A 26,879-nucleotide genomic window follows, 5' to 3' on the forward strand; every position below is an offset into this window, starting at 1 on the left:
TTCCAAATCGATCAGTAAGCAATTTGAATTTTCAGCCATAAATATAGAAGTGGCAAAGGGTCAACAGGTCATGGTAGTGAGTTGTTACAGACCCCCCTCAGCTGTCAAAGACTCCTTGTCTTCGCTAGCAAATCTTTTATCACAACTGGACTACAAGGAAATAGTGCTACTTGGAGATTTTAACTGGGACTGGTTAACTGCAGTGTCAGAGGATTTTAAAAACCTTTGTATTTCTTTAAATGTTACTCAGATTGTTGACAGTCCTACTCACCCTAACATTAAGTCCCCTAATAAATCCTCCCTAATTGATCTCATTTGAACTAATGTTCCACATAAATATTCATCTGTGGGAGTATTTGCAAATGATCTGAGTGATCACTGTGTTATAGCCACAATTAGGGACACTAAGGTCCAAAAGGTTAAACCTCGCATTATCATTAAGAGAGACAAAAAACATTTTGTGGAGCAGGGTTTTGTGCATGATCTGTTTGATTTTGATTGGGGTAAAATCGATCTGTGTGCTGATGTAGAAACCGCATGGCCTTATTTTTATCTTGGTTTTATGGAGATCATTGATAGACATGCACCCCTGCGTAAATTTAGAGTAAAGGGACGAGACAATCCTTGGTTTTCTGCTAATCTGTCCAGTCTCCTTCATGAGAGAAACAAGGCCTGGGCAAAGGCTAGGAAATCAGGCTCAGAGGTAGAATGGCTGCATTTTAGGCAGCTAAGAAATAGCTTCACTTCACATATCAAAAGTGCTAAATCAAAGTACTATCTGTCAGTAACCACAAAGAATCTGAATAATCCTGGAAAATGTTGGAAAGCCATTAAATCGTTATCCACCGGCGATACCCGTAATGAGCTACCTCCGTGCATTACCACAGCATCTGGCACTATATCGGACAGGGCTACTATGCTAAATTGCTTTAATGAGCATTTTGTGTCCTGTGGTTCTCTATTTGATTCTGTCACTAACTCTGCTTTTGTGATTATTATAGTATTTGACTCTGAAAAACGTGTGTTGGAAAACCCTTTTAGTTTTACCCCTTTTACTGTTGATGTTGTTCGTGAAGCTTTAACCAAGTTAGATCCTAAGAAACCGGCTGGCCCGGACAACGTAGAACCTTTCTTTTTAAAGATAGCTGCAGATTTGATTGCTCCACCTCTCACTACTCTTTTTAACCTCTCCCTCAGCTCAAACACAATTCCAAAATTGTGGAAGTCAGCATATGTCCTGCCTTTGCTAAAAGGAGGGGAGGCCACCTTATTAAATAACTATAGGCCAATCTCTAAGTTGTCAGTTCTGGCTAAGGTTCTTGAACGCTTAGTGAGTGAACAGGTAAAGGTGTTTTTAATGTACAAATGACATCCTGTCTAAACATCAGTCAGGCTTCAGAAAGCAACACAGCACCATCACTGCCACAATGAAAGTGGTGAATGATGTGGCGAGTATTTGAGATAATAAGCAGAGTTGTGCAGCTCTATTTATTGACCTTTCAAAAGCGTTTGACACCGTCGATTATCACATTTTAAAGCAGAGGCTAGCCAGTATAGGCATGTCCAGCCATGCAGTGGGGTGGTTTGTAAACTACCTCTCTGAAAGGTCCCAATGTGTTCATTTTGATGGGCAGTCTTCTGAGTGGTTGAACATTGCAAATGGTGTTCCTCAAGGTTCTGTTTTAGGTCCACTTTTATTCTCCATCTACATCAACAGTTTAGGTGAAAATGTGGATGAAGCTACTTTACATTTTTATGCGGATGATACCGTGATGTACTGTGCAGGTCCCTCCATTAAGGAGGCTGGTGTTCAATTACAGGCTGTTTTTAACATTATTCAGACTCAGCTCTCTGAACTAAAGCTTCTTTTAAATGTTGAGAAAACCAAGGTAATGCTCTTTTCTAAAGCTAAAAAGACACCAGAGCCTGTTTTAGATATTGTAACTACGCAAGGAATAAAACTTGAAGTGGTCACCTGTTACAAATACCTTGGTATCTGGCTTGATGATTGTCTCACTTTTAAACTTCATGTCAATAACCTGCTTAAAAAGCTGAGGGTTAGGCTAGGTTTCTTTTACAGAAATAAGTCCTGTTTCTCGCTTGAGGCCAGGAAAAGGCTAGTCACTGTGACCTTTTTACCTGTGCTGGATTATGGTGATTTGATGTATATGAATGCACCTGCCAATTGCCTGATCAAGTTAGATGCTGCGTATCACAGTGCACTAAGATTTGTGACAAACTGTAAAGTATCACTGTACCCTGTATGCAAGGGCTGGTTTGCTTTCACTAACTGTACGGAGGCTCAGTCACTGGTACATTTTTATATACAAAGCCATGTTAGGGAAACTTCCATCTTATATCTGCTCCCTGATCTCACGGAAAATTGTAAGTGGCTACTGCCTGAGATCGAATGCTGTGGTTTTATTAAATGTGCCAACTGCTAGGACTGTCTTAGGGAAGACAGCTTTTAGATGCGCAGCTCCTCTGTCTTGGAATAGTCTGCAAATTAAATGGAAACTGAACAATCTGGTGCCACTAAATGTTTTTAAAGCTTGGTTGGATGCTAGTCAATCGGAAGCTATTGGTACCTGTTTATGTGGATAATTATGTAAATGATGCTGTATGATGTCCTTTTGTTGTTCTATTTATGTTGTGTTTCATGTGGAACTACTTGAGCAGGTGTCCCTTGAAAAAGAGATCAATGATCTCAATGGGATTTATCTGTATAAATAAAGGTTTGAAATGAAATGAAAAGTTGTATTGTATTGTATTGTATTTATGTGTGTAATCCTGTGTCTATGCTCACATAGTTAGATTCTGTGTTTGCAAGAAACACTTCTAAGTTCTTCTGAAAAAAGAATTGTATCTCAGTGCTTTGTATTTTGATTACCTTACAGATATCATTTTCAATACAAGGGATGAAGTGAATGACATGGGCAGCACAAATAACTCTTATGCACTAACTCTCCAAATAATACTCCTGCTCCAAAAATGACTGAGGGTTGCATCTCAAAATACTTTTAACAAAGATGGAGGGGTTCAATGTCAATCAAATTGGAAAAGATAAAGCATTCTTTCTCTGATTCTTTGGTCCTGAGACTCTTATAATAAATAGATGTTATACAAATAATGCAAAGCTTTAGGGATTTATGCACATGTGACTCTGTCCTGTATGTGTGCATGCATGTATTCTATATGCTGATTGTTATGTGATAAACTTTGATCTCTCTTCATATCATGTTTCTATCAGTGAAGTTTGATCAGGTTTGGTCTAACATGCTATCTCTCAGCTCCAGATAAAGCTGAAGAACAATGTCACTTTGAGCAAGCATGGTGGTTTATGACACAGCGATACCCTGTGCATGACTTCATTGTGTCTGGACTTTCAGCCACTGTTAAATGTACTTAGTTACATTCCACTAACTAATGGATGGATTACCATGAAACACAAATTCAAGGTCCTCAGAGGATGTACCCTTCAGACTGTAGTGAATGTTTGTCTATCCTCTTTACTTTTTCAGTGAAATATTTAAACTAGGGCCGGGACTCGATTAAAAAAATTAATCTAATTAATTAGAGGCTTTGTAATTAATTAATCGAAATTAATCGCATTTTTAATCGCATATAAATATTTGACCTGAGAACAGTGAGAAGCAATTTTTTTCACATGGATTTTAGTATACCATTAGGCGCATTCACACCGCAGTACTTTTCCCACAAAGGTTCATGAGAACAAATGAAGCCGCTGACGTCACTTCTTCTTCTTCTGCTTTGGGTTTACTGGCAAACCACTTCACGGCGTATACTGCCGCCCAAAGTCCCCGGCCGGAAGTCCCCGGAGTTGGGGACTGGCTTCAGTAGAAGCTGCTGGGAGTCCCAGCAGCTTCTACTGAAGCCTTCCGAGCAGGGGCGTCACCTGGACCTGGAAACATTCGGGGCTTAGCCCACAGTGGCGGCGCTACAGTCAAATTTTCTACACGCACATACACAATTGCGCCATCTGGTGTCACAAACGTGTGCCTGCATTAGCTTTGTTACGGCAATGGATTGTGGGAGATTCTCATAACACGTTAGGATCTCTTGAGGGTAAGGTGCCTGTATTATCTCGGTGGACAAAATGTATGTTTTTATTTTATAAGGACAATAACGTACTGTTGTGTTTGTTTAGTTTAATGTTAATTGTTTAATGCTCACAGTCACAGCAACATGTTTTTAGTGTGATTGGCTATTTGTTTTATGATTTATCAACGTGATCATCAATAGCTAATCTGAGCACCAGAACCCAGCTCACGAGTCCTTTTATGCTGTCCATTGAAATGCAGGTATGTGAGTTTTGTACACCAGTGTATTTATGTTTAATGTTTCACATTGCTCCACATGATGCCTCGACTACAAAGTCTTCCATGTTTCTACGCTTCTTCCTCTGTGTCACAGTTTCGGGAATATCAAGATCATTGCACAGGGCCTTGGTCTTGTCATAGACCTCATGTGCTTTCTCGTTACTTCGGTAACTTTTCAGTGTGTTCTCAACTGCTGTTTTGTAATCTACTGCCTGCACCAAGTCAAGTGTTTCTTTCTGCAGGTATTTGTGCAGGCCCTGAGTGGTTGAGAGCAGTGTCTGGAACATGACAGCATGTAGATGGTACTGAATTTTCAAAGCTTGCTTTCCAGTCCCTTTGCTAGAGGGGCTGAAAGGCTCCCTAAAGTCTTGATCAAAGCAGGGAGGTTTTTGACATGCCCAGCGAACAAGTTGTTTGTCCCCTACCTCTAGCTGTTTCTGAAATGTTTGCAATCTCTGATGGTGGAAAGAGATGTGGAGAAGAAAGAGTAGAGACACTCCAGGAGACCAACGCAGGTATGTGAGTTTTGTACACCAGTTTGTATAAGTTTAATGTTTCACATTGCTTGTGAAAAATATACTACCACTATACGATCACTGATGTTTTGTTGTTGACTGGACACTTATTTTGTAAAAGAGATAGCATGTGAGGATCTCTTAAGCAATGCAGCTCACGTGTCCTTTTTATATGCTGTCCATTGAAATGCAGGAAAGTAATCAGCTCTGAGTGATCTGTTGACGAGGGGACACTACACCGGAGTTACATAAGCAGAGATAAAGTGCTATTTTGGGGGGAACTCACCTCCTCTGGGGTCCCCCAGGAAGACTTTTTTTAAATATTGAAGTTAAAAGCATCAATCTTGTGCACTTTGAGAGCAACATTAAGAGATATGGATACATCTCTCAACACCCATCAAAAAGAAATCAAAGAATCAGAATCAGAAACGGGTTTATTATTTAAAAACACTTCATTTTCTAATTAAATCATAAACTATGTCAAATGATTAGAAGTAGTTAGTAATCAGATTAAACAGAAAAAAGGGATGGAAGGAGGAAATAATAATCCCTCATCTCTTGCTGTTTGCGGTTGAAATGATCTCTTTTGCTGGCCAAACATGCTGGATGGAAAGCAGTGGTGTCTCACTTGCCTTGGCCCTGTATCTGCAGTCCCTAAATCAGTCATGTTACCCATTGACTCTTGTCTGTTCTGGTGTTCCTGTTCATTGTTGTCTCCATTGTCGTTCTTGTCTGTTGTTTCTCCTTCTTGTGTGTCCCTTTCTCCTGTTCTCCTTTCTTCATCCTCTGTTTGGCTCATCTGTGATGACTGTGGGTAAACACAAACAAGTATGTATCAGTTTCCAGCTCTGTCAAATAAATGAATTTTCAAGATACACACATTTGTCTTCATTAAAATGAGTGTCACCACACTGTCACAAAATGTAATACTAACCAATTGAAAATAGTTAAATTTACATCTCTTGTCACTGTTAGAGTAGTTATCTGCCAATAGGACAGAATCATTCCTATACAAATGCAGTTTGAGTAATTCACTTAATATATTTACTTACAACTTTAATATAGTCATTTTCACTTGATACTCTAATATAGTCATCTTTCTGCATTCAACACTAAGGAAAGCTGTACAATTTGACATGATAATGAGGAAAAAAGGCCTCCGACAATGCAGATCATTTTTTGATCATATCAATTTTAAGATGCGGGTCAAGGCTTAATATTTGGGAGCATAGTGTCCCTTGCCCCCTTTCAGGAGCCCCACTGGATTGGCTTTGATCTGAAATATTTGTATAAAAAGCTTGTTAGCTGGCTGTCCATCTCATAATGTTCACATAGAAACTAGCTGTCAATAGGAAATATAAATCAGAAGAATTATATTTTCATGCAAAATCTGTCACAAAAAGAGGTTGCACATTTAAATGCAGGTGTTATGGCAACGTCAGTGGCCAAACAGCCACATTTACTGCTGCAAATACGTTCAAACATGCTGTCGACACGTAAAGCAGTGGCAACTATGCCACCATTTCAGATTACTTTTTCTCAGAAATACTGTCACATAACATCCATATTTCAGTGCTAGGTTGATGCTTAGTTAAGCTGACTATGAAACACTTTAACTGACAGGACTCAGGAATCAGGATCAACGGTGTACTACTTACTGTAAGGTAGCTTCTAGCTTCATGTCGAACACAGACAGTAAGTCAACATTTCCCAGAGAGCTTTCTTTGAAATCACCAAGTAACGCTAAAAAACACAACATTTAGATTGTATGACAAAGTGTTTATTTAATATATCTGGCTAGCTATAGCTACTTGCTAACGGTTTAGCTTACCCGCGCGATTCAAAGTAACGTCAACGTAGCTATAATGTATGCTTTGCTTACATGTTCGCATAACTTGTAAGTTTACTGACAGGTACATACCTTGTTCACCTGAATCAGGTGGTGGCTCTGGGGTTGTTGTGTGAGCCACCACCTGAGAATTGCCGTCTTTTTTATTAAAGAAATGTCTAATGTCCATCTTCAGAATCTCCGCGTCCGGGGCTGAAAGTTTAAAGTTCAAACACTGTCACAGAGGAGAGGTACGTACCTGTCAGCCAATAAAACACGTTTATTTCCATGCAACTCTCTGATTGGTCTGGTGGCGTCGTCTTGCCTCTGTGTTGCATTCACTGAACATGGGAAATTACAATTCTACCGTCCGTCCTATAGGTAAAGTAGGTTAATGTATTATATTATTGAGGGAGAATTTGTCCGGGGCTAAAGAAAAAACATCCGGAGCTAAAGCCCCGGATGCCTACCCCAGGCGACGCCCCTGCTTCCGAGTAAATCGCCAGAACGTCGACACCTCCTCATCTCCACCGCTCCCATGTTTTATTTTGTGTTGCCATAAGTTAGTCTCTCTGCGTTTCTGCGCTGGGCTAATGCTAATAATGCTAATGCGAGGATAATAAAATGGCGGCTTCACCAAACTTTTTGGGAGTTTTACGGGGCGTGGTTTGCAATCCGCCCAGCCAATCAGAAATATAGCTCTTTTCTCACAAGAGAGCCGTACGAAAGTCCCTGCTCTCTAGCAGCTCTCTGCTCTCTAGCAGGGACTTTCGTGGGGGTAAAAAGGTTCTCATGAACTAATTTTAGTACCGGCTCTTTTTGGTGTGAACCATAGACTGTATGGTGTGAACGCGATAAAAAAGGCTAACGTCCACGCTAGCTTCCACGCTAGCTGCTATATGTTTTGCATTGAGGTGATACTTGAGGCTTGATGTGCTGTGGTGATATGCGAATTCCTTTTTGCATAATTTGCACACAACCGTGCTCTTATCAACGCTTCCATCCGTCCGTTTTTTAAAACAACATTTCCCACTGTTGTTCACTGTGGTTTGTTGTTGTCTGAAGTCATGAACGTTAGTTGGTGCTCCAGTATAATCGGTACGCCTGAAACTCATCCAGTGAGAAACGTTCCGCGGTGCAAAAATAAGTGCGATTAAAATGCGTTAATTTTTTTAACGCGTTAATTTTTGTGTAATTAATTAATCTTAATTAACGCGTTAAAGTCCCGGCCCTAATTTAAACACATACCTCATGGATTACCTGTTTACATCATTGTCACCATGGCGATGGTTCCTCCCATACATTTTGCAACATTTTACTATTTTTAAGTTTGCAAAATTAAGTAGTGAATGTGTGACCTTTTGCTGACCTGAATCATTTTTACGATCTTGTTTTTAAAATAATTGGTACTCAATGCCTATGTGATGAAAAATATGGTGTTTGCAGATTTTGCGTTTTACTCAGCACAGCGATCGGTTGGGAAATGTGATTAAGAAGACTATAGCTAACCACTGATAACACAAAGCAAAGCATATAGCTGATCATATCTGCATTGCTGTGTCTCTTTCAAATTGTCATGTTTTGAAGTTATACTGATAATTTATCATCAGGAAGCTATCTGGACCTTTTCAGCCGAAATGGGAACTAAATAAATGATAAAGTCGGACATAGCTTAGAACATATAATCAGGCGATCAAACAGTCGACCTTTATGCCCAACGATTGATTAGGTAAGAGTGCCTACAGTTGCCATGCTGGGGGACAGAACATTTCTGTCTCCTGTGACAAGGGTTGCAGAGTTTATAATTACTTCCATGGGCCTCATCAGGAGGACAACAGGGTTATGTGCCAATTTTTCACTTTTCTTAAAAACATTTTTTTCATCTGCAGCCATTGTCTGACTTAATAGGTTGATGGCTGCAAAAGGTTGCACAATATATCCTTTTCTTTGTAAAACCTAACATTGCACGCTTAGTGAACTTAGGTTGTAAGGGATGAACACTGATTTTATAATAAAATATTTCACACATCATAACTTTTTTTATACAGCATGTGTTTTATGATTCAAATACAAGTGTATATTTATAGTTTTAGCCTTTCCTCAAACTGTCCTCTAACATTAGACTCTCTGAGATCTCGGAGACGTGTAACTCAACTGAGGTGAGGTGGCATTCATTTCAAACTTCTGAAATTGTCTTTCAGAAGAATAAAATGTTTTAAAATATAATATAAATGTACATTAATACCATAATCTGTCATGATGAATTAAAGCGTCAGCAAAGTGTCTAAAGAGGCTAAGGCCCCTTTGGACTCTATCTGTGTACATGTCTACCAGTGCAAACAGTGTCAGTATCTGACTAACTTTAAAAAGCTCCTGATGGGGATGTATTGCAACAGACCCTTGCACAACATTCATGTGCAGTTATATAATTGATGTACAAAAGTAAAATAAATATATATAAACTACATTATCACTTTTGCATATGAACACACAAGAATGACAAATACTTACATTTAAATAACACAAATAAAAGACTTTAGCAAACCCAAGGTTATTGCTGTTTTTTAATTTACTGCACGTGCTTTACCTGCCATGAACTAGACTGCAGTGCCTCGTAAACAACAAATAAAACTCTGCACAAACCTTTGAATATTTGTAGATCAAAGTTCATTATCTTACCTGTATTAGTGGGCCAAATGTTTTCACTGTTTTCATTTTGGCTTGTGGCAGTGGAAGCAGAACAACAAGCATCTAACTCTTTTACAAGGTATATTACTGTAAGTATGTGATCATTATCATTATATTTAAATGTAAAGTTTAGCCACAATCTAATTTAAAACATTAAGTATAGTCCTAAAGTGTAGTATTTTATAAAAATGCAGCATAACTCTGGTGCATAAACAATAAAGTGTATTATTGTGCACTGTTTAATAAACCAGTAAATACAATAATAAAACCAACATTAAAGGAGTTATTGAACATTTGCATAAAATGCAGATTTAAGGTAATATATTTGACTAATATCATCAATTCAACTGACAAGTTAATCCTCTCTTCCAGATCAAGTGGGACTTTGTTTTTTGCAGCACACCATGATCACTCAGTGCTCACCAATAACTGTTTATCAGTGATCTAATTAACACTGGAGGTGCTAGTGCCTTTGTATTTGTGCAGCAGAAGTGCAAGAATATCAACTTCGGCCTGATGAGAAATCTTTGAAACCTAAATTCTAACTACAAAATACAAAAATATTTGACCTAGATTTTAAAGTTAAGACACAATCCTTAAATCTAACCCTTTGCCATTATAATCTGCACAATGGATAACAGTACATAATACAATTAAAATAATGTGTATATAATAACTAAACCTACTGCAAGTCTTGCTTTTATCGACAAGTGGACAAGGAAATGGGCCTAGAGGTGACTGAAAACTGTAATCATTGTGACACAACTCATTTTCATGGATAGCTAATTTACATTTCATATAGTGAAGTTTTTTTTAAATTCATTAGTATTTTTTTTAAGGCTACGCTTAATGTGCTTTATCAATACAAATATTTAATCTAGTCCTTTGCGCATTTTAATATATCTGAAAAATGCATTTTTAATGCTCTTACAAGAGCAATTTTTTTAAGATTAAACTAAATTGAGTGCTTTGAGCTATGGGTATCTTTTCAACTTTTGCCTTTGTCCCTCCACACAGGAGGGTTGGGTGGACTTTGAGCGTTCAAAGCACTATCTGTGCCTCCCAGTCTCCTGACAGACCCCAGCTGAGGTATAAAAGTCCCAAGCTCTAGCAGAAGAATCAGTCTCGACCGAGTACTCGCTCTAACTAAGGGAGAGAGCTTCACCGAACCCATCATGGGGGATACAAAGCTCTGCCTATTGCTGATCCTCAGCACAGCTGCCTTGGCTTGTAAGTACTTCTTGGAAAATTACTTAGTATAAGTGCATGTGGATAATAATCCTAACAGAAATAATTGAGACAGCACTGTTAAAACCATGTCAAAATACAGCTTTCGATAGATACAAAAGCTGCATGCTCAAAAGTAGAATGCCTTTAAGCACACAAAAATGTGATAACTTCACTTCAGTTATCTCTGGTGAATAATGGTAATACATTTTTGTAAACACATTTTCTATGAAATTGGTCAAAAATCTTAATAGATTATTGCAAACTGAAAAAATGGAAATGGAGATTAGTAGTAAATCACGGGCAAATAAAGCAGTACATTTTAGAGAAAAATCACTGTAGAGAATCTTGTAGCTTTTAACTGTCATTCAATTGTGCTTGTATATGCTAATCAGTATAAATATCCAACAGTATACATGGTAAATGTTAAATGCTTTGGTTTTGGAATAGACTTCTGAAAGTGTCTTTTACTAAAAACATATTGTTGGTGGGCGAGTTAGAGAATTAGGTCTACTGTTTTACTCTCTTGTAAAGGGGGTTACTTTTAGGAAAATTACCTCTACCTCTGACCTCTGCCAATCTTGGGAGAGGAGGAAGAATATTTTATTTCAGTCTGACTGGAACTTGTAATGTGTAATGTGATTAATTATTTCACCACTGGGATCGTTTAAAGCACGTTATAATACACTTTTAAAATGATTATCTTAAAATGAACACTGTTATAAGTATGGAAGACTAACTATGGATTTATGTAGTTTCTGTAATGTTTTTTATGTTCAAATCAATCTGATTATTTGTAATTGCATTTGAATTTCTAAAGTATAAACAATGTGACTTTTTTCTGAATAGTTGCCCAAGAAGAAGACCAACCTACCTGCCTATGTAAGTTACACCAGACGTTTCCTTGACTCTAATACATCAAGTCTACAAATTAATAGTAGTTTTATGGTAATAAGATGGCTTTTGCTTACAAAATCAATTCTTAATATTGTCTTCTCTTGTAGTGGACCAAAGGTACAAGACCCTCCACACGTATGAATACCGATATGAAGCTGAATCTTTGAATGCCATCAACGGAGCCTCACAGCTCAGGAATGGACCTAAGGGCTCATGCACGGTACGAGAAACATCTTTTAACAATCATCTGTTTAGTCATCCGATTATTTTCTTTCCATACATTTCTCAGAGGGTGAGATAAAAATAAACATATACAATTTTTCACAGGTTTCAGTTGAAGTACCCCAGTCTTGCAGTTACATCGTCCGCACCACTGGCTGTAGCCTGAGTGAGGTGGTCGATATGGACACAGAGGGCAACCCTGTGTTCGCTCCTGCAGCCACTTCTGATGCCTTTGCTGCTGAAATGGAGAAGTATGTCACTTCATGAAAATCCCTATCAAAGATTATTTTCTTTCAAACATTAATCACAATTCAGCTTATTCATGGGTTATTAATCTTAATATCGTGTATTTTGTTTTAGATATCCTCTGAAGGTTGTGGTTGAGGGAGTTTACGATGTCAAACTGTACCCCGAGGAAGGGGAGACAATTACCATCCTGAACATCAAAAGGGGAATCATTTCTGCCCTGGCTGTGCCTCTGCTGGAAGAAGACAAGAACAAGAACATGGTACATTCATTAGAGAATGCTTTGAATTTTGCATATTTTAGTATACTTCAAAAGTATATCATGTTTGTATTTACTATAAAAAAAACTGCCTGTAGTACATACAACAATTCTCTAATCATCTATTTCAGCCCACCATTCATGGCAAGTGCAAGACCCAATCCACAGTCAACGCAAGAGAGGACATCGCAACTGACATCAGCCTCAACAGGGACCTGTCCAGATGTGACAAATTTGTCCCACTGAGAGACCACACCAGCCCACTGGCACTTATCTCTGGCATGGTAAGATATCCAATTAGCTGAGGTAGCAACATGAACCTTTCAGATAATCAATTAAATTCATGAATTAAATATATTTAATTGAAGTGGTATGTGGGAGGATACTATTCAACTTAACTTTGATTAATTCACTGCATTCATATGATCTTTTTTCAGCACTATCCTCTTGCCCAGCTGGTCAGAAGCTCACAGGCCTGCAACTACAAGTTTGACAATGCGGACAAACACATGACCTCTGGCTCATGCATTGAAAACCACATCCTCATTCCCTTCTCTCACAAGTAAGTTTAACCTCATACCAGACTCTTAAAAGTGTTTTGTCATATAAGTGACATACTGATATGTCTTGTACAAGAGGTCAACAGTATTGTTAAGCATGTGATTTTCTTTCACCAGTGGAGAACATGGAATTACCAACGTTGGAAAGCAAGAATTGACTCTGGTGCAGGTCTCTCCTAGCAATGAAAGAGTCTTTGACCACAGTAAGTCCTTTGTTTAATGTGTATTCTTTCAAAATAAATTTGATTGATTCAGAAAAGCTTTCAAAGAAGCTAACGGTGACATTATAACTATGTTGGTATTGTTTCACAGGTGGTATTGTGAAGGGTCTTCACATGGACGCTGTTGAGGACAAGAGTGCTATCCAGGATAAAGATGCAGGTCTGAACCTCCTGAGAGAACTGGCCTCTCTGCCCGAGACTGAAGGTGAAAAGAGGGCCCACCTCTTCCACGTGCTTGTCAGTATGGTCCGTGGAATGAAGACCGAGACCCTGAGTCCTGCCATTCCAGAGGCTCTTGAAGTGTCGAGTGCCCTGACCTACCAGGTTTTGACCCAGTGTGGAACCCCTGAGTGCAGCAGTGCCATCATGCAGATCTTCAGGACCTTTGACACTTCCTCACTCGAGGTTGATGCCGGTGTTTTTGCTATGGGACTGGTGTCCAATCCCTCTGCCCTCCTGATCAATGACATGCTCGAGATGGCCAAATACAAGCCCAGCAAGCCCATCATGTATGCCCTGAGCAATGTTGTAAAGAGGTGAGTGAAGTTAACCCCCCTTTATTCTGTATTCAATCACTGAATAATGTTTCAGCAAACATTTTCTCTCTTTTGATTATTAGGAGAAGCAAGCTTTGAATTATAATATTATGTATTTTGTTTCTGACCAGGTTTTACAAAGCTGAAGGCAAACTAATCCCTGAGATTTTCGCTGTTGCTGAGTTCATGGGTTCCCAGTTGGGTGACTGTTCTGGTGACAAGGACAACACTTTCATGACATTGAGAGTGGGTAACTTTAGCTACGGATCAAAAGTAAAATAACACAAAACACCAATGAGCACAAAACGAATATGTCCTTTGATTACAGGTTATTGGAAACATGGCAGCAGCTATGGGAGCTGCTGGTCCTGCACTCAGATCTGCTGTGATCCAGTGTGTGAACCAACCTGCTGCTTCCATCGCTGTGCAGCAGGCTGCCATCCAGGCCTTCAGACTGACTCCCGTCCCAGAGGAGGCAAGTCAAATTCATTCAAAGGTTTGACAAAACGTCTAAATAATTATTTCTACCTTTTACTAATTATATTGATGTCTATCTTTTACAGGGCAGAGAGATTCTCATGCAAGTGCTTTTGGACGGCGCAAGCCCAATGCAAAAGCGTGTTGCTGCATATCTGGTACTCATGAAAGACCCCCAGCCCACTGAACTGGCCCAGCTGGCTGATGCCCTGCCCATTGAGCAGGACCAACAAGTCAAGAGCTTTGTGATCTCCCACATTACCAACATTTTGTCCTCAACTGAGCCAGCAACCCAAGAGTAAGTGAAAAGCAGTTTCAGATTTATATTCAAATGTCACACATTTGTTGTTGTACAATATGGTTAGTATAGTTCCCCATTTTATCATTATCAGATATTTAACTGTAATATTTGTTTTCTGTCCTTCAGACTGAGACAGAAGATCCTTGATGCACTTCAGGGCAATGAGGTTGGGGCATCTATGGACCCCACCAAGTTCTCTCGCAACTACAAGATTGGATCTGTGGAAGGCAACATGTTCTTTGAGGGTAGCAGCTACTTGCCCAAGGAGGTCATGCTTGAAATGACTCTGAAGGCATTCGGCTATGACATCGACATGATGGAGGTAAACCTTTTGAGCTGTGTTTTCCATAAACTAGGAACAAAATGTTCTGAGGTCTGTAAGTGTGTCATGTCATAATGTTCTTCACCCTAACAGGTTGGTATGGAGGGCAATGGCTTTGAGCCAACTGTGGAAGCCCTGTTTGGAAAGAATGGATTCTTCCCCGACACTGCCCTGGAGACAATGTACTTTGTCTCTGAAAACATGCCACTCAGAATCAATGAGATCTTGCAGAACATGCTCCCTGCTCTGAAGAAGGACAGGAAGAAGAGACAGGTATTTAGAAAAATAGTTTTTATATCAAAAGTATAAATGATGTTATTAGTAATAATTTCTTTGGATTTATACCAACTGCAATGAATTAAGTAATATAGTATGGACTTTTCTGTTTAGGCATCACAGAACCTGATGAGGGAGATTGGACGCAACCTCAACAAACTCGTAAATGAAATGAAGACAGCACAGTCTCCCGAGGCGATGGTTTACCTGAGGCTGTTGGGTAATGAGCTGGGATATCTGAAGACCAATGAAATGGAGGAGCTGGCCTACTCTGCTGCCATGATGGTTGACAGCATGTTCAAAATGTTCCCAACTGATGTAAGGACATTTCTTTAAAGAGCATAGTAGAAACAATGCATTCATTGTAAGTTCGTTGTCAATTATTAAAATGTCTAATGTGTATTTGTATTTGCCACAGATCATGAAGGCACTGATGACCAAGGCTGATAACACAATCTTTGCCCACTACATCTTCATGGATAATGTATTCTTCCTGCCGACTGCCACTGGTGTGCCCCTGAGGATTACAATGTCTGGAACTTTCACGCCTGGCATCAAGGGTGGTCTTCAGATGGCCCGTGACATGGTAATTATTCATAAATGTGTTATAATGACACAAGTATATATTTCTATGATAAACCTGATCACCAAAGGTCTTATCCTTTCTCCTATTTGCCCACACAGAGCGAAGTGACCTTTATGCCCTCTGCCGGCATTGAGTTTGTATCAGAGATTGGCTCCCACATCCCTGAATATATCAACTCTGGTTTAGAGATGCATACCAACATTTTCCACGAAAGTGGGCTTAGTGCAAAGATCTCCATGGAAAGTGACAATGTGAAGCTGACCATCCCTGCTCCAACACGTCCTACAAAGCTCATCAAAATGACGTAAGAAACAGGAAAAAAATGCCTTGCAACTCTGCTTGGAAAGCAGCAACAATATGTATACCTGTATGTACAACATTTTAAAGGGGACAATATTGTTTAACAAGATGGAAAACAGCTGTATTTGTAGCTTAAGTGCAACTCTTTTTTTGTGTCTGTAATAATGGCTTTATTAGAATAATGAGAGGGATCTTCAATCTTCAATTTATTGTTTTCTAAGTTTTATTCTAACTTATCTACCCTTAACATATAGAAACACCTTGGTGGCAGTGACTGGATCAGAGGTGAAGACCATCCCCCCTATGGTGATGGACAAGGTTGATGTTAGCGAGTGCTCTCCCTTCTTTGCTGGAATGAAATACTGCACTGATCTTCAGTACACCGATGCTTTCTCTCACGAGACAGCCCCCTTCTTCCCCATCACAGGAGACAGCAAGTAAGCAAGACTTTCTAAACCACCGGCACATAATTCTCTTTTGTTTAAGTTACCTAACAATATTGATTAATTAACTGAATTATCTAAACAGATTTGCTGTGGAGCTCCACCCCACTGGTGAAGTCACTGAGTACACAGCCACCATTGCCTACGAGCTTCTGAGAGAGGGAGAAGAGGGACGGCAGAAGGTTGACTCTGTGAAGTTTGTTCTGAGGGCTGAAGGTAGGGGCAAATATTGAAGGATCTTTAGGGCTTATCAATACCTCAATTTGAAAAAACCCACATTAAGTGCAGTTAAGATATATTAACCTTTTGGTTTTTCAACATCAGGTGCAGAGCACACTGAAGCCAGAGCGATCATGAAATATAACAGGAGAAAGAATGTCATCACAGCTGACATCCAGATCCCAGACTACGATGTGGAGGCTGGACTCAGGCTGGGTGTTGTCGATGGAAACACCAAGGGCAAAGGAACTCACTCCATTTCTCTTGACCTCATAAACAAGCACATCCCTCAGCTCTCTCTGGTTGGCCGTGCCAAGTAAGAAAAACAACATAAATGCTCATAAAATAACATATATTTCACCCTCATCCTTGAGATTAAGCTAACTCTGTGTCCTTTCTTTCAGTTTGAAAGAGATGAAGGAGGCTATGCTGCAAGTCCAACTTCTTGTCCCCTCAATCAATGCTGATGCCACTTTCACAGCTAACATGAAACGTGATGAGGAATTGGAGTTGGAACTTAAAAGTGAAATCAAGGTTATGGCTGCCACATCTGAGCAGAATATCGCAATGAAATATGGTAATGTTACTTTCAAAGGGCCCTTTTTTCAGACTATGACATAAGACATGTTGACAAGTGATTTACTTCTTAGACAGTAGCATATAAACCAGTTTTGCATCCTAAATGTAGCTACATCTGACAGTGTCAGAATGGTTGGTAAACGTGAATAAAGTGTTGGTTTGTTTGCTAGCATACTTTTACTCCCAGAATGATTCAAATGTTAGGATTAGAGAAATATTTCCTAATTTCTCTGGATGTAATATATTGTTCTCTATTTTTACAGATGCCAGCAAGTTTGAGGTTGAGTTCAAGTCCGATGTGAACACTGAGACAACCAGCTTGCCAATTGCTGATATGGTAGATATGTATGGCAACCAACTTCTTGACATACAGGTGGGGCAGACAGAAATGAAAGTCCGTCAGATCTTCAATAAATTTGCAGAGGTATGAATCTCAGATTTAACACTTATTTACATTGTTATTTGTTAAATGGTTGGTCATGAATAAAACACTGATTGTCACTTTTTTAGGAAACAAACAACTACATGGAAAAGCATGGTGATGAATTCCATTACATTAAGGACTTCAGAGTGCCTGATATGCCTGAGATTTCCCTGCCAGAGACACTGTTCCTCAAGACGTAAGTGTGAAAAACTACAAGGTAAATGTTTAAATTATCGTTTTTTCCCAAAACATTTATGCACTTTACGTTTTTTTTATAACAGCGAGGGAAAGGCTGTCTACCACTTCAACAATGAGCACTTCAGCATTGCTATCCCTCTCCCTCTTGGAGGAAAGTCAACAGAAGAACTTCACTTCCCACCAGCCTTGACCACACCGAGCGTGTCACTACCCCAGTTTGGACTGGAGATTGTCTCCATGGAAATTCCCATCCCAGAGCTTGTTGTTCCTGAGAGCCTTACTCTGTCCATTCCTCTTTTTGGCAAAGCTGAGATTTCAACTTTGATGAAAAGCAACCTATATGAAATGGAGGCCTCAATGGCTGCAGGCAAAGATATTGTTGATACACCAAGCTACTCTGCTAAGTTTGATGTGAGAGGAACCTCCCCAGTTGACATCCTCTCATTTACGATGACAGGTAATTAAAAGTGAATGTCATTCATGATTTTTTTATTTGATATATGGCTATCATTAACTCGACATTACAATTAAGTGCTGTTTACTCATGCTTGAGGAGTGTTCAGTTGGTCTTCAACTTCCAATGATGTATACAAAGAAAAAAGTTCTAGATTTTAGTTGTAATGTTCCCTAATGAAATAATCAATAGCTATTCATCTTTAAATCATCATTTTTCCTTTTGTGTTTTATTTAGGCTCTGGAGTGTTGGCCACTACTGATTCCATCAAGGCCCATTTGGAAAGCTCTTTGGCTCATAAATTCCTTGAAGCCACTGTTGTTATCACTGAAGAAGCAACCTTCACAGACAAACTTAACCTGAAATCAAGCAGCAAGATTGAAGCCAAAAGCCCACTTGGTGTTCATTTCATCCTAGGCCACGATGGCACAACAGAAATGAACGCTGAAGAAATCTCTGCCCATAGCGACTTTAAGGGAGACTTCACTGCTGGACCAATGTATGGCAAGACCATTTCAACCCAGTCATTTGCCATCTTCCCATTCAGGCATGAAGCAAAGATCGATTCTACGGTTCAGCTTGACTCCACACTTGTCAAGGCCCAGAATACAATTGCAGCAACGCTTGCCAATGGTGAACTCTCAGTTGTGTCTAACACCAATGCCTTTGAAGACCACTTGACCCATGTTGCTGAGCTTTCCTTCAAAGACAGCAAGCTGTCACTGAAATGTGATGCAAATGCTGTTGTTCTTGGCATGAAGATCCACAACCAAGCTGAAGCCTCTGCTGGTGCTGGTGAAGTTATAATGAGAATGGAGACAAATGGTGACCACACTGAAAACCGTGTTTACTCCCTGCTGACTGCCTCCCTTGATGTCAATGGTCTGGCTGTGAATAGCGATGCCACCATAAAGCTCCTTGAGAATGAGGCTACCCATAAGGCTACTCTTAAAATGAACAAGGATGGTTTGACCACAAGTGGAACAAATACCCTCCAGAGCCCCCTGTCCCTGGAAAACACCTTCAATGCTGGGCTTGATGCTTCAACGGCTACTCTATCCATCGCCAACAAGGCTGCCATACGTGACATCAAGGTTGATAATGCCAACACTTTGACCATTACTCTTTCTAGCCTTGACTTCAACTCAATGGCTGAAGCTACTAGCATTGAGTATGCATCTTACACTCATGATATCACCATCAACCTGAAACCATATACTGCCTCAGCAAATGTTAATAACAACCTGAACGTTCTGGCTGCCAACTTCATTAATGAGGCCCAGCTGCAGGCAGAGCTTTACAAGATGGATCTGACTGGAAACCTGAAAGCCATCTATGGTGAGGAAGAGATCAAGCACACCTATCAGGTAAACTATGCTGATATGACAGCTGATGCAAAGTGCAGCACCATTGTAACACTTTTTGGAACTCACATGAGCCACAACACCGAGCTTGAGGTTGTCGGTCTTGCTGCAAGGATTACCAACGATGCTCGCTTCAACTCACAGCCATTCCGCTTTGATCACACCATCCGTTGCAGCATTGTTCCTTTTGATTTCAATCTTGATGCAATCTTCAATGCTAATGGAGACATGACCATGTATGGAAAGCATAGTGCCCAGCTCTATGGCAAGTTCCTCCTTAAAGCACAACCCCTGGCTTTTGCTAGCTCACATGAATGCAGAGCATCAGTAAACCACCAGCTAGATAACGGTTTTGCTCTTGAGACCACATTAGACAACAAGATGGATACCGTTCTGTCACCCCAAGAGCAGAAGACCAGTTTTAGAATGAAGTCTAAATTGAATGAACACGCTTTTAACCAAGACATGAGTGTTTACAACACTGCTGAGAGAACTGGAATTGAAGTTTCTGGCACTTTCCTTTCAAACATGTTCAATGCAGAGTCCACAGAGAACCAGGAATTCACCATCTCTTCCTTCCTCAAGTATGACAAGATCACAGAATGTCAAATAATTCAGTTTCCTTTCATTGAAACTCTCCCTGCATTCTTGGAAAGTGTCAAGGTTGTTGTTGTGCGTGTGGCAGAGGCACTGCAAGGCTACATCAACAATGAGGAGATAAAGGCTAAACTTGAGGCTCTTCCCCAGTATGTAAGTGACTTTGTTTCTCAACTAAATGTAGAAGGCAAGGTCACTCAGATGAAGCAGTATTTTGATGATTTAACCCAAGAATATGTCATCTCCATGGAGGACGTGGAAGCCTCTTTGACAAACCTGAAGGTTACTGTTGAGAATCTTCTGGCTGATCTGTCAGTTTACATCCACCACTTTGCTGGTATGTTGAAAGACATTATTGTTAGTGGCAATCTGCCCGAGACCCTCATCCAGAAGATCCAGGAACAGCTGCATGCCATTAATGAGGAGTATGACATACAGGCAATGGTTTTGCATGTGATTGATACCATGAGGGAGCTGATCCAGCAGATCGACTTGGAAAAACTCACGGGCAGTAGCATCTCATTCCTGCAGGATTTGGATTCCAAATATGAAGTCAAGGCTAAACTACAGACAATGATGAGTGATGTGAAACAAATGATTGAGACCTTCGACATGCAAAAATGTGTTGTTGAGCTGAAGGATTACATTTCATCAATCGAATTTAAAGCTTACATTGATGCACTTGTGAGTCGGATTCCTACTGAGATTTTCAATGAAATTGTATTTTCCGTTAAGGAAATTATTCAGGATCTTGACATCCTAGGAAAGATCAACAATTTCTATGCCAAGGTGAGGGAGCTGATTGTAAAGTTTGAGGTTGACAAAAAGGTCCAGGCTGTCTTGGAAAAGGCTGTTGAGTTCATCCATCAGTTGAAAATTGAGGAAACAATCAGTGCTGTAGTCAACAAGGTGAAGGACGCAGACATTCCTGCCAAACTTGTGCAAGTCTTCCAGGATGCCATCAACTACTTGAAAACAACTCAGGTTGAGGATATCATTCAACAGCTGAATATGCATATTGAAACTATTGTGCAAAAGCTCAGGTCATTGGAGTATAATGACTTTGTCGATCATGCCAATGAAGTTATTGCTGAGTATACTGTTTACATCAATGAGCTGATCGGGGCTCTTGAAATCCCCCAGAAACTTGAAGCAACAAGAGACTTTGTCAACCTTGTCCTTTCATCATTCAGAGGATTTATGGAAAGCCTGAGAGAGATCAAAGTTGCAGACATGATTACATCCGTTAAAGATGTAATTGATAAGTTTGTGCTGGACATCGTTAAGCCCTTGGCTGAGTTCATTAAAGAAGAAATTACAAATCTGAATGTCAATGCTGCGATTACCACTTATCTGGACTTTGTGAGCAAATACTACACTAGGGCCATCACCAAGGTCACTGAGGTGTTAACCAGTATGGTTGAGATGATTAAGAACATGGCACCTGAACAAAAAATCATCAATGAGATTCAGCAGATCGTTGAGGGCCTTATTGTTGAACTTAAGAAAGCTGAGTTGAATATTCCAACCTTCACCCTTCCTCTCACTGATCTTGTTGTGCCCTCTGTAATGCTCAGCATGGATAAACTTGGACAGTTTGAAATCCCAACACAGCTTGACATCCCGGAATTCACTATCTTGGGACTTTATACCGTACAAGCAACCACTATTTCCTTTGAGGACATCAAGCAGAGAATCATTGAACTTATTGAATTCATTGGACACTTTGAGATCAAAATGATTGATGTGGATGCTTTCTTTGGAGACCTAACCATGAACTACCTTCCTTCCATGCCTGAGATGTCCTTCCCAGAAATCAGCCTTCCTGAGATCTCATTCCCTACCATTCCACAGGTTCCTGTAGAAAAGCTTGTTAAGTCTCTCCAGGTTCCTGAGTTCACATTGCCAACCATTCCAACTCAGATTATGGTCCCATGCTTCGGTAAACTCTATGGTGAGATCAAATTCCAAACTCCCATCTACACCGTCAAGACTTCTGCTGAGTTCCAGAACTCCACTGAGAGTGAAATGACACCTCAATTCACTGGATTCCTTACTTCCCTTGCCACATCTCCAAGTTTTGAGATTCTTAATTACAAACTAGACTCCACTGCTCGTTTGGCACTCCCAAAAATGAGTCGTGTTGTCCTTGCAGAGACACTTAAGTTCAGCCATGTTAATCTTGGAGTTGAACATCAGGCATCTGTAACTCTCTATGGCCAATCAGCCCAGGCCCAGGGTAAAACTACAATTAAGGTTATCACTACACCTTACACAGCTGACTTTATGAACACAGCCTTTATTGCTATGGAAGAAGGAATGTCTGCATCTCTCGATACAACTTACAATCATGTTGTGGACCTCCCAATTGTCAGGGTCAGGAGTGAAGCAACAGTTACCCAGAAAGCAGTTGCCCGCCAAGATGGCTACATCCTCACTCTAACAGTGGACAATTCAGGAACTGGTAAAATCAATGCTGATGAGGGCACCCACAAGAGCAACTTGCAACTGACAATCAATCCCAGCACTGTCACTCTAACTTTCTCCGGTGACACAGACTCTACCATCTTAAAAATGAAACAGCAAATTACTGCTGAATCTGGCACCCTTTCCTACTTCAAGTTTAATGTCCGCAATGAGGCAGAGGCACCAATCATCAAGAACAGTCTGATGGTGGCATCTGGACATGTAAACCTTTATGATTTGAAGGCTGAGCTGAAAGTAAACCATGACACAGAACTGTATGGCGAAATCAGTGGAGTCCTGTCCAATGGAATCAACATTGAAGTCCGTCCTATTGAGCTCATCTTTGATTTCCAAAACAAAGGAAATGCCAAGGTCAACATTTTTGAAAGTCTGATTGCTAAGATAGATCTGCAGAATGATTACTCAGCCACCTTAAAACCTAACAACCAAAAGATTAACACAGTAGCTCTGGCTCGTCTTAATCAGTACAAAATATCCTACAACTACACTATTGACAATAATCCACATGATGCTGGGATTTTTGTTGCCATGGAAAGTGAGGCCAATCTTGAATTCCTATCATCCCCCATCAGCATTCCTGAGTTTGACCTGCCATTCGTTGACTTCCGTACACCAGAAATCACTGATCTGAATGTGTATGAGCAGACTGGATTGAACAACATTTTGACTACAACTGAGCAAACTGTGGATGTGGATGCCAAGATTGTTTACCATAAAAGCGAGGCTGCCCCCCTTGTTGATATGATGGGTCTGATCCAGATTCCCTCTGTTGGTAACCTGATCACAGAGCTGTCCGTCAAGTCTGCCATTGTAAATCTGAATGTTAATGCTGGACTTTATGCTGAAGAAGATCTTGTGTTCCGTCTGGGAGCTACCACAGCCTCTGTGTTTGAGGGTCTTAAAGCCAAACTCGATGGAACCACCAGTCTAACTACCAGGAGAGGAATCAAGTTGGCCAATTCCCTGTCCCTTGAAAATGCTCACATTGAAGGCACCCATGACAGCACCATCAGCATGAGTACTGAGACTTCTGAAACAGCTGTCTCTGTGTCTACTGTTGTAAAGATTACCCTGCCAATACTCAACCTTGAGGCAAACCAACATTTGGTTGCAGACACCAAAACCAATGCTGTCTCCACCTTCAGGATGAAAGGTGATTTCAACCTCCCTCTGATCAAGGCTGTTGGAAAGGTAGAGGTAGACCATAGTCTGAAGCTGGAGGGAAGCTTTTTGGAGGTTTCCATGGAGTCAACAAACAAGGCCAACATGGATGGCACAGTGCTTGAGAACTATCTCCTTTTGGGAGTCTTGGATAATGACTTCAATTTGTATCTGAATAATGATGGTTTACGCTCCACCTCCAAGATTATTGCTGATGCCAAGCTCAACCAAGGTACCAACAAAGTCATTGAAATGGATGTAAATGAGAATCTTGCTGTTGAAGCCTCCCTGAGTCGTGTATATGCAGTGCTGAAGTATACTGGCAACAATGAGGCAAACTTGCTCAGTTTTAGCACCAATGGGAAGCATGTGGTCCAGGCTACCATTGATCTTGCCCCAGCTTCTTCTTTGACTGCTGATATTGAGATTGATATGTCTCAGCCAAACACCCTGGGGGACCTCACCATCTTTGGAAAAACTGTTGCTGAGGTGACAGCCGCCAAGCAGAAGATCTCTACCAATGGCAAATTTGTGATCCCACTGTACACCACAAACGTGGCAGCTGAAGTAGAGGGTGATGGTCATGTCTTCAAAGTCACCCTAAAGTCCTCTGCTACCTCTGTCATTGTGCTGTTGGACTATGACATGGATGGTGAGTTGATTTAAATTCCTCATTAATTGTATCTGTTTTGTGTTGCAAACATCGTTGAGCTCCAAATAACAAAATATTTATTTCACTAGGTTCTATTACTGTCAACTTTGAAAATGAAGCTCTGAACATGGTCAGCAACGTTGTCCTGACACACGCTGACATGAAAATTGATGTAAATCATGCCATTATCCAAGCCTTGAGGTAAAATGTTGTCTTTGTTTCACAACATATTTGGAATAACTACTTCTGATATTCAAGGTTTAAAGCATTTTACTCATTTTCTTCACATTTTAGGAGAAAGCGCCAGGCTGATGACAGGTAAATATTCAGTCTACAGTTTTTTTTTCTTCTTGCCAATGTGTATAAATCAGATTGATTGTTTTCATGATACCAGTTCAAAAATAAATGGTGGCTTTTTATTTGAAATGCTTTATCTATCTTTCAGTAACTCTCACCACACCCTGAACGTGGACATCACAAGTCCTACATTCACTGATGCTAACCTTCGTTACGCTGCTGGCAAAGATGGCATCAGTGCATCGGTATCTACCCCTTCAACTGGGTTCATGGGCATTCAGTTCAATGGCAGAGTCCCATCTCAGATGAGTGCAAGAGTCTATGGTCGTTATCCTGTGAGTATCATTAACATTACCTTTTTGACATGGAAAATGAATGCCAACATTTAAAACATAGCTAAAATATGTAATTTCCTTCCATTAAACAGTCTGCCCCGGAGGATGATGTTGAAGTCCTAGTTATCAGATCATCCTCAATGGACGCTGATAAGATGAACCTGCAGATCGCCTACAACATGGAGGCACCCAAAGTCGTACTCTCTGAACTCAAGACCAGAATCCCTTCCATCATCTCTGCATTCACTATGTTTGCTGACAAGTACCACATCACAAGCAACATGGAAGAGTTAAGGAACTCTGTTGTTAACCGCATCAGTGAGGCCTATGAAGCTGCAATCAACTATGACTCACAAATGAGCCAGCTGTCAATCTTCTTCAGGAACATCATTGTCCAGTACCAGAAGACTGTCCAGGTATTTATTGATGCTGTCGTCAAGGTCTTGAGGGAAACCCAGTTCAAACTGCCTGGGTCTGATGAGATGACCACCCTCCCTGAAGTCCTCAAGAAGCTGACCAGCAGCATTTCTGCTATGCTAGATTCTACCCTCCAGATTATCTATGAAAACATTGAAGTCTCCTTTAACGCCTTTGTTGAGAAGATCAACAGTGTGAAAATGCGCATGCCAGTTGGTGATGTAATCACTGGAGGCCAGATCCTGGATCAGGTTAAAACAACTTTCAAGACCATCTTTGACGAACTGGTGGACTTTGTGAAACATATGGAGAGTGTTGACACAATGCTAGAGAAGATTGGTGAGACCCTTAAGGCTATTGTTGAGAAATCTCAGGAGTTTGTTGACTCTGTCAAGTCTGACTATTTAGATGCAGTGTTCATCTACATCAATGTCCCTTATGTCAACTTTGTCACAGCCTTAAAGAATGTTGTTGACCACATCTCTGCCTTAAATATTGAGCAGCTCAACCACTCAATTGAGTACATTATCGACATGTTTGTTCATGTAGTGGACCAGTTCAATAACACTGTTAATGGTTTCCTGCAGCAAGCTTCAGCGGACGCTCAAGCGTACATAAAAGTTAGTGAAGGAAGGCTTGAGGTTGACCTTCCATTTTCCTTTAAGCATTGAGGAACCCTCACATACTGAGTCCTAAGTCCATATGAAACACTATCATCTGTTCAAAACATGTTCCATGTATGGACAATTTACTCGTTAACCATATTTATAACAATGAGTTCAACAGTAACACCTGTTTTTCATTTTAAGTTGGATGGTTTGTTGTGTACAAACATTGAAAATGTAACATTTTACTGAAACTTTCCTTCCTGCAAAGAATGAAAAACATCAATAAAAAACATTAATCCAATCTGTAAATGTCTGATTGCTTGTTTTGTGAATTGAAATGAATCTCACTGAATATTTTAGCATCATGATTCTAGACTTGATTTTTTGTTTTGACTGAAAAATGAGTTTCTGCAAGACTGACCAATAAGCTAATTCAATTAGATAGTAACAATAGTTTGACAATTATTACAACAATACAAGAAATACTCAAATAAGTTTATCAAATGAGAAACATTGGGACCCAAATAACCATTACTAAAACACAATAACAAGACACTGAGAACAAAGTTTTTAAAATAAATCGTCTTTTAAGTCAAACAATTTCTGGCAAAAGTTTAGTAATCAAAACTAAACAAGAGCAAGATCTATTGGACTATTAAAACAGCAGTATTTCGAATTATTATCTTATTGAATTATAAAACAATATTCCAAAGAACAATAAATCAAAACATCTAGTATTGTACAATAATCATATCATAATTAGTACGAGTAATAAATAAGATATCTCAATGACAGAGCAAGGAGTGAAAAGCTAATGAACAACATCCAATTCCTGAAAGTTTA

The 26,879-nt window shown here is 40.0% G+C and overlaps 1 protein-coding gene across 1 annotated transcript; it reads left to right on the top strand.

Annotated features, from left to right (window-relative positions):
- Positions 1–9,441: 9,441 nt before the first annotated feature.
- On the top strand, positions 9,442–26,341 carry LOC117556581 (apolipoprotein B-100-like). The gene is made up of 30 exons (XM_034231969.1): positions 9,442–9,460; positions 10,389–10,601; positions 11,448–11,480; positions 11,603–11,715; positions 11,823–11,968; positions 12,078–12,225; positions 12,354–12,506; positions 12,660–12,784; positions 12,900–12,985; positions 13,095–13,539; positions 13,671–13,785; positions 13,868–14,014; positions 14,103–14,314; positions 14,444–14,639; positions 14,733–14,912; positions 15,030–15,233; positions 15,334–15,501; positions 15,600–15,805; positions 16,056–16,238; positions 16,330–16,460; positions 16,569–16,779; positions 16,868–17,040; positions 17,306–17,466; positions 17,553–17,662; positions 17,748–18,121; positions 18,356–24,379; positions 24,469–24,580; positions 24,674–24,697; positions 24,825–25,011; positions 25,104–26,341. The coding sequence occupies exons 2-30, from the start codon at positions 10,547–10,549 to the stop codon at positions 26,097–26,099; spliced, it is 11,418 nt and encodes a 3,805-aa protein (XP_034087860.1). The 5' UTR covers positions 9,442–9,460; positions 10,389–10,546; the 3' UTR covers positions 26,100–26,341.
- The last annotated feature ends 538 nt before the right edge of the window (positions 26,342–26,879 follow it).

The sequence above is a fragment of the Gymnodraco acuticeps genome, unplaced genomic scaffold (assembly GCF_902827175.1).
Source record: "Gymnodraco acuticeps unplaced genomic scaffold, fGymAcu1.1, whole genome shotgun sequence".
Classification (NCBI taxonomy): domain Eukaryota; kingdom Metazoa; phylum Chordata; class Actinopteri; order Perciformes; family Bathydraconidae; genus Gymnodraco; species Gymnodraco acuticeps.

What these genes read in the sequence shown, in the direction of transcription:
- LOC117556581 (XM_034231969.1), top strand. Translation starts at nt 10,547, where the DNA reads ATGGGGGATACAAAGCTCTGCCTATTGCTGATCCTCAGCACAGCTGCC. An exon ending in AGACCAACCTACCTGCCTAT is followed by an intron (nt 11,481 to 11,602) that starts GTAAGTTACACC and finishes CTTCTCTTGTAG; the next exon opens with TGGACCAAAGGTACAAGACC. An exon ending in CTGAGCAATGTTGTAAAGAG is followed by an intron (nt 13,540 to 13,670) that starts GTGAGTGAAGTT and finishes GTTTCTGACCAG; the next exon opens with GTTTTACAAAGCTGAAGGCA.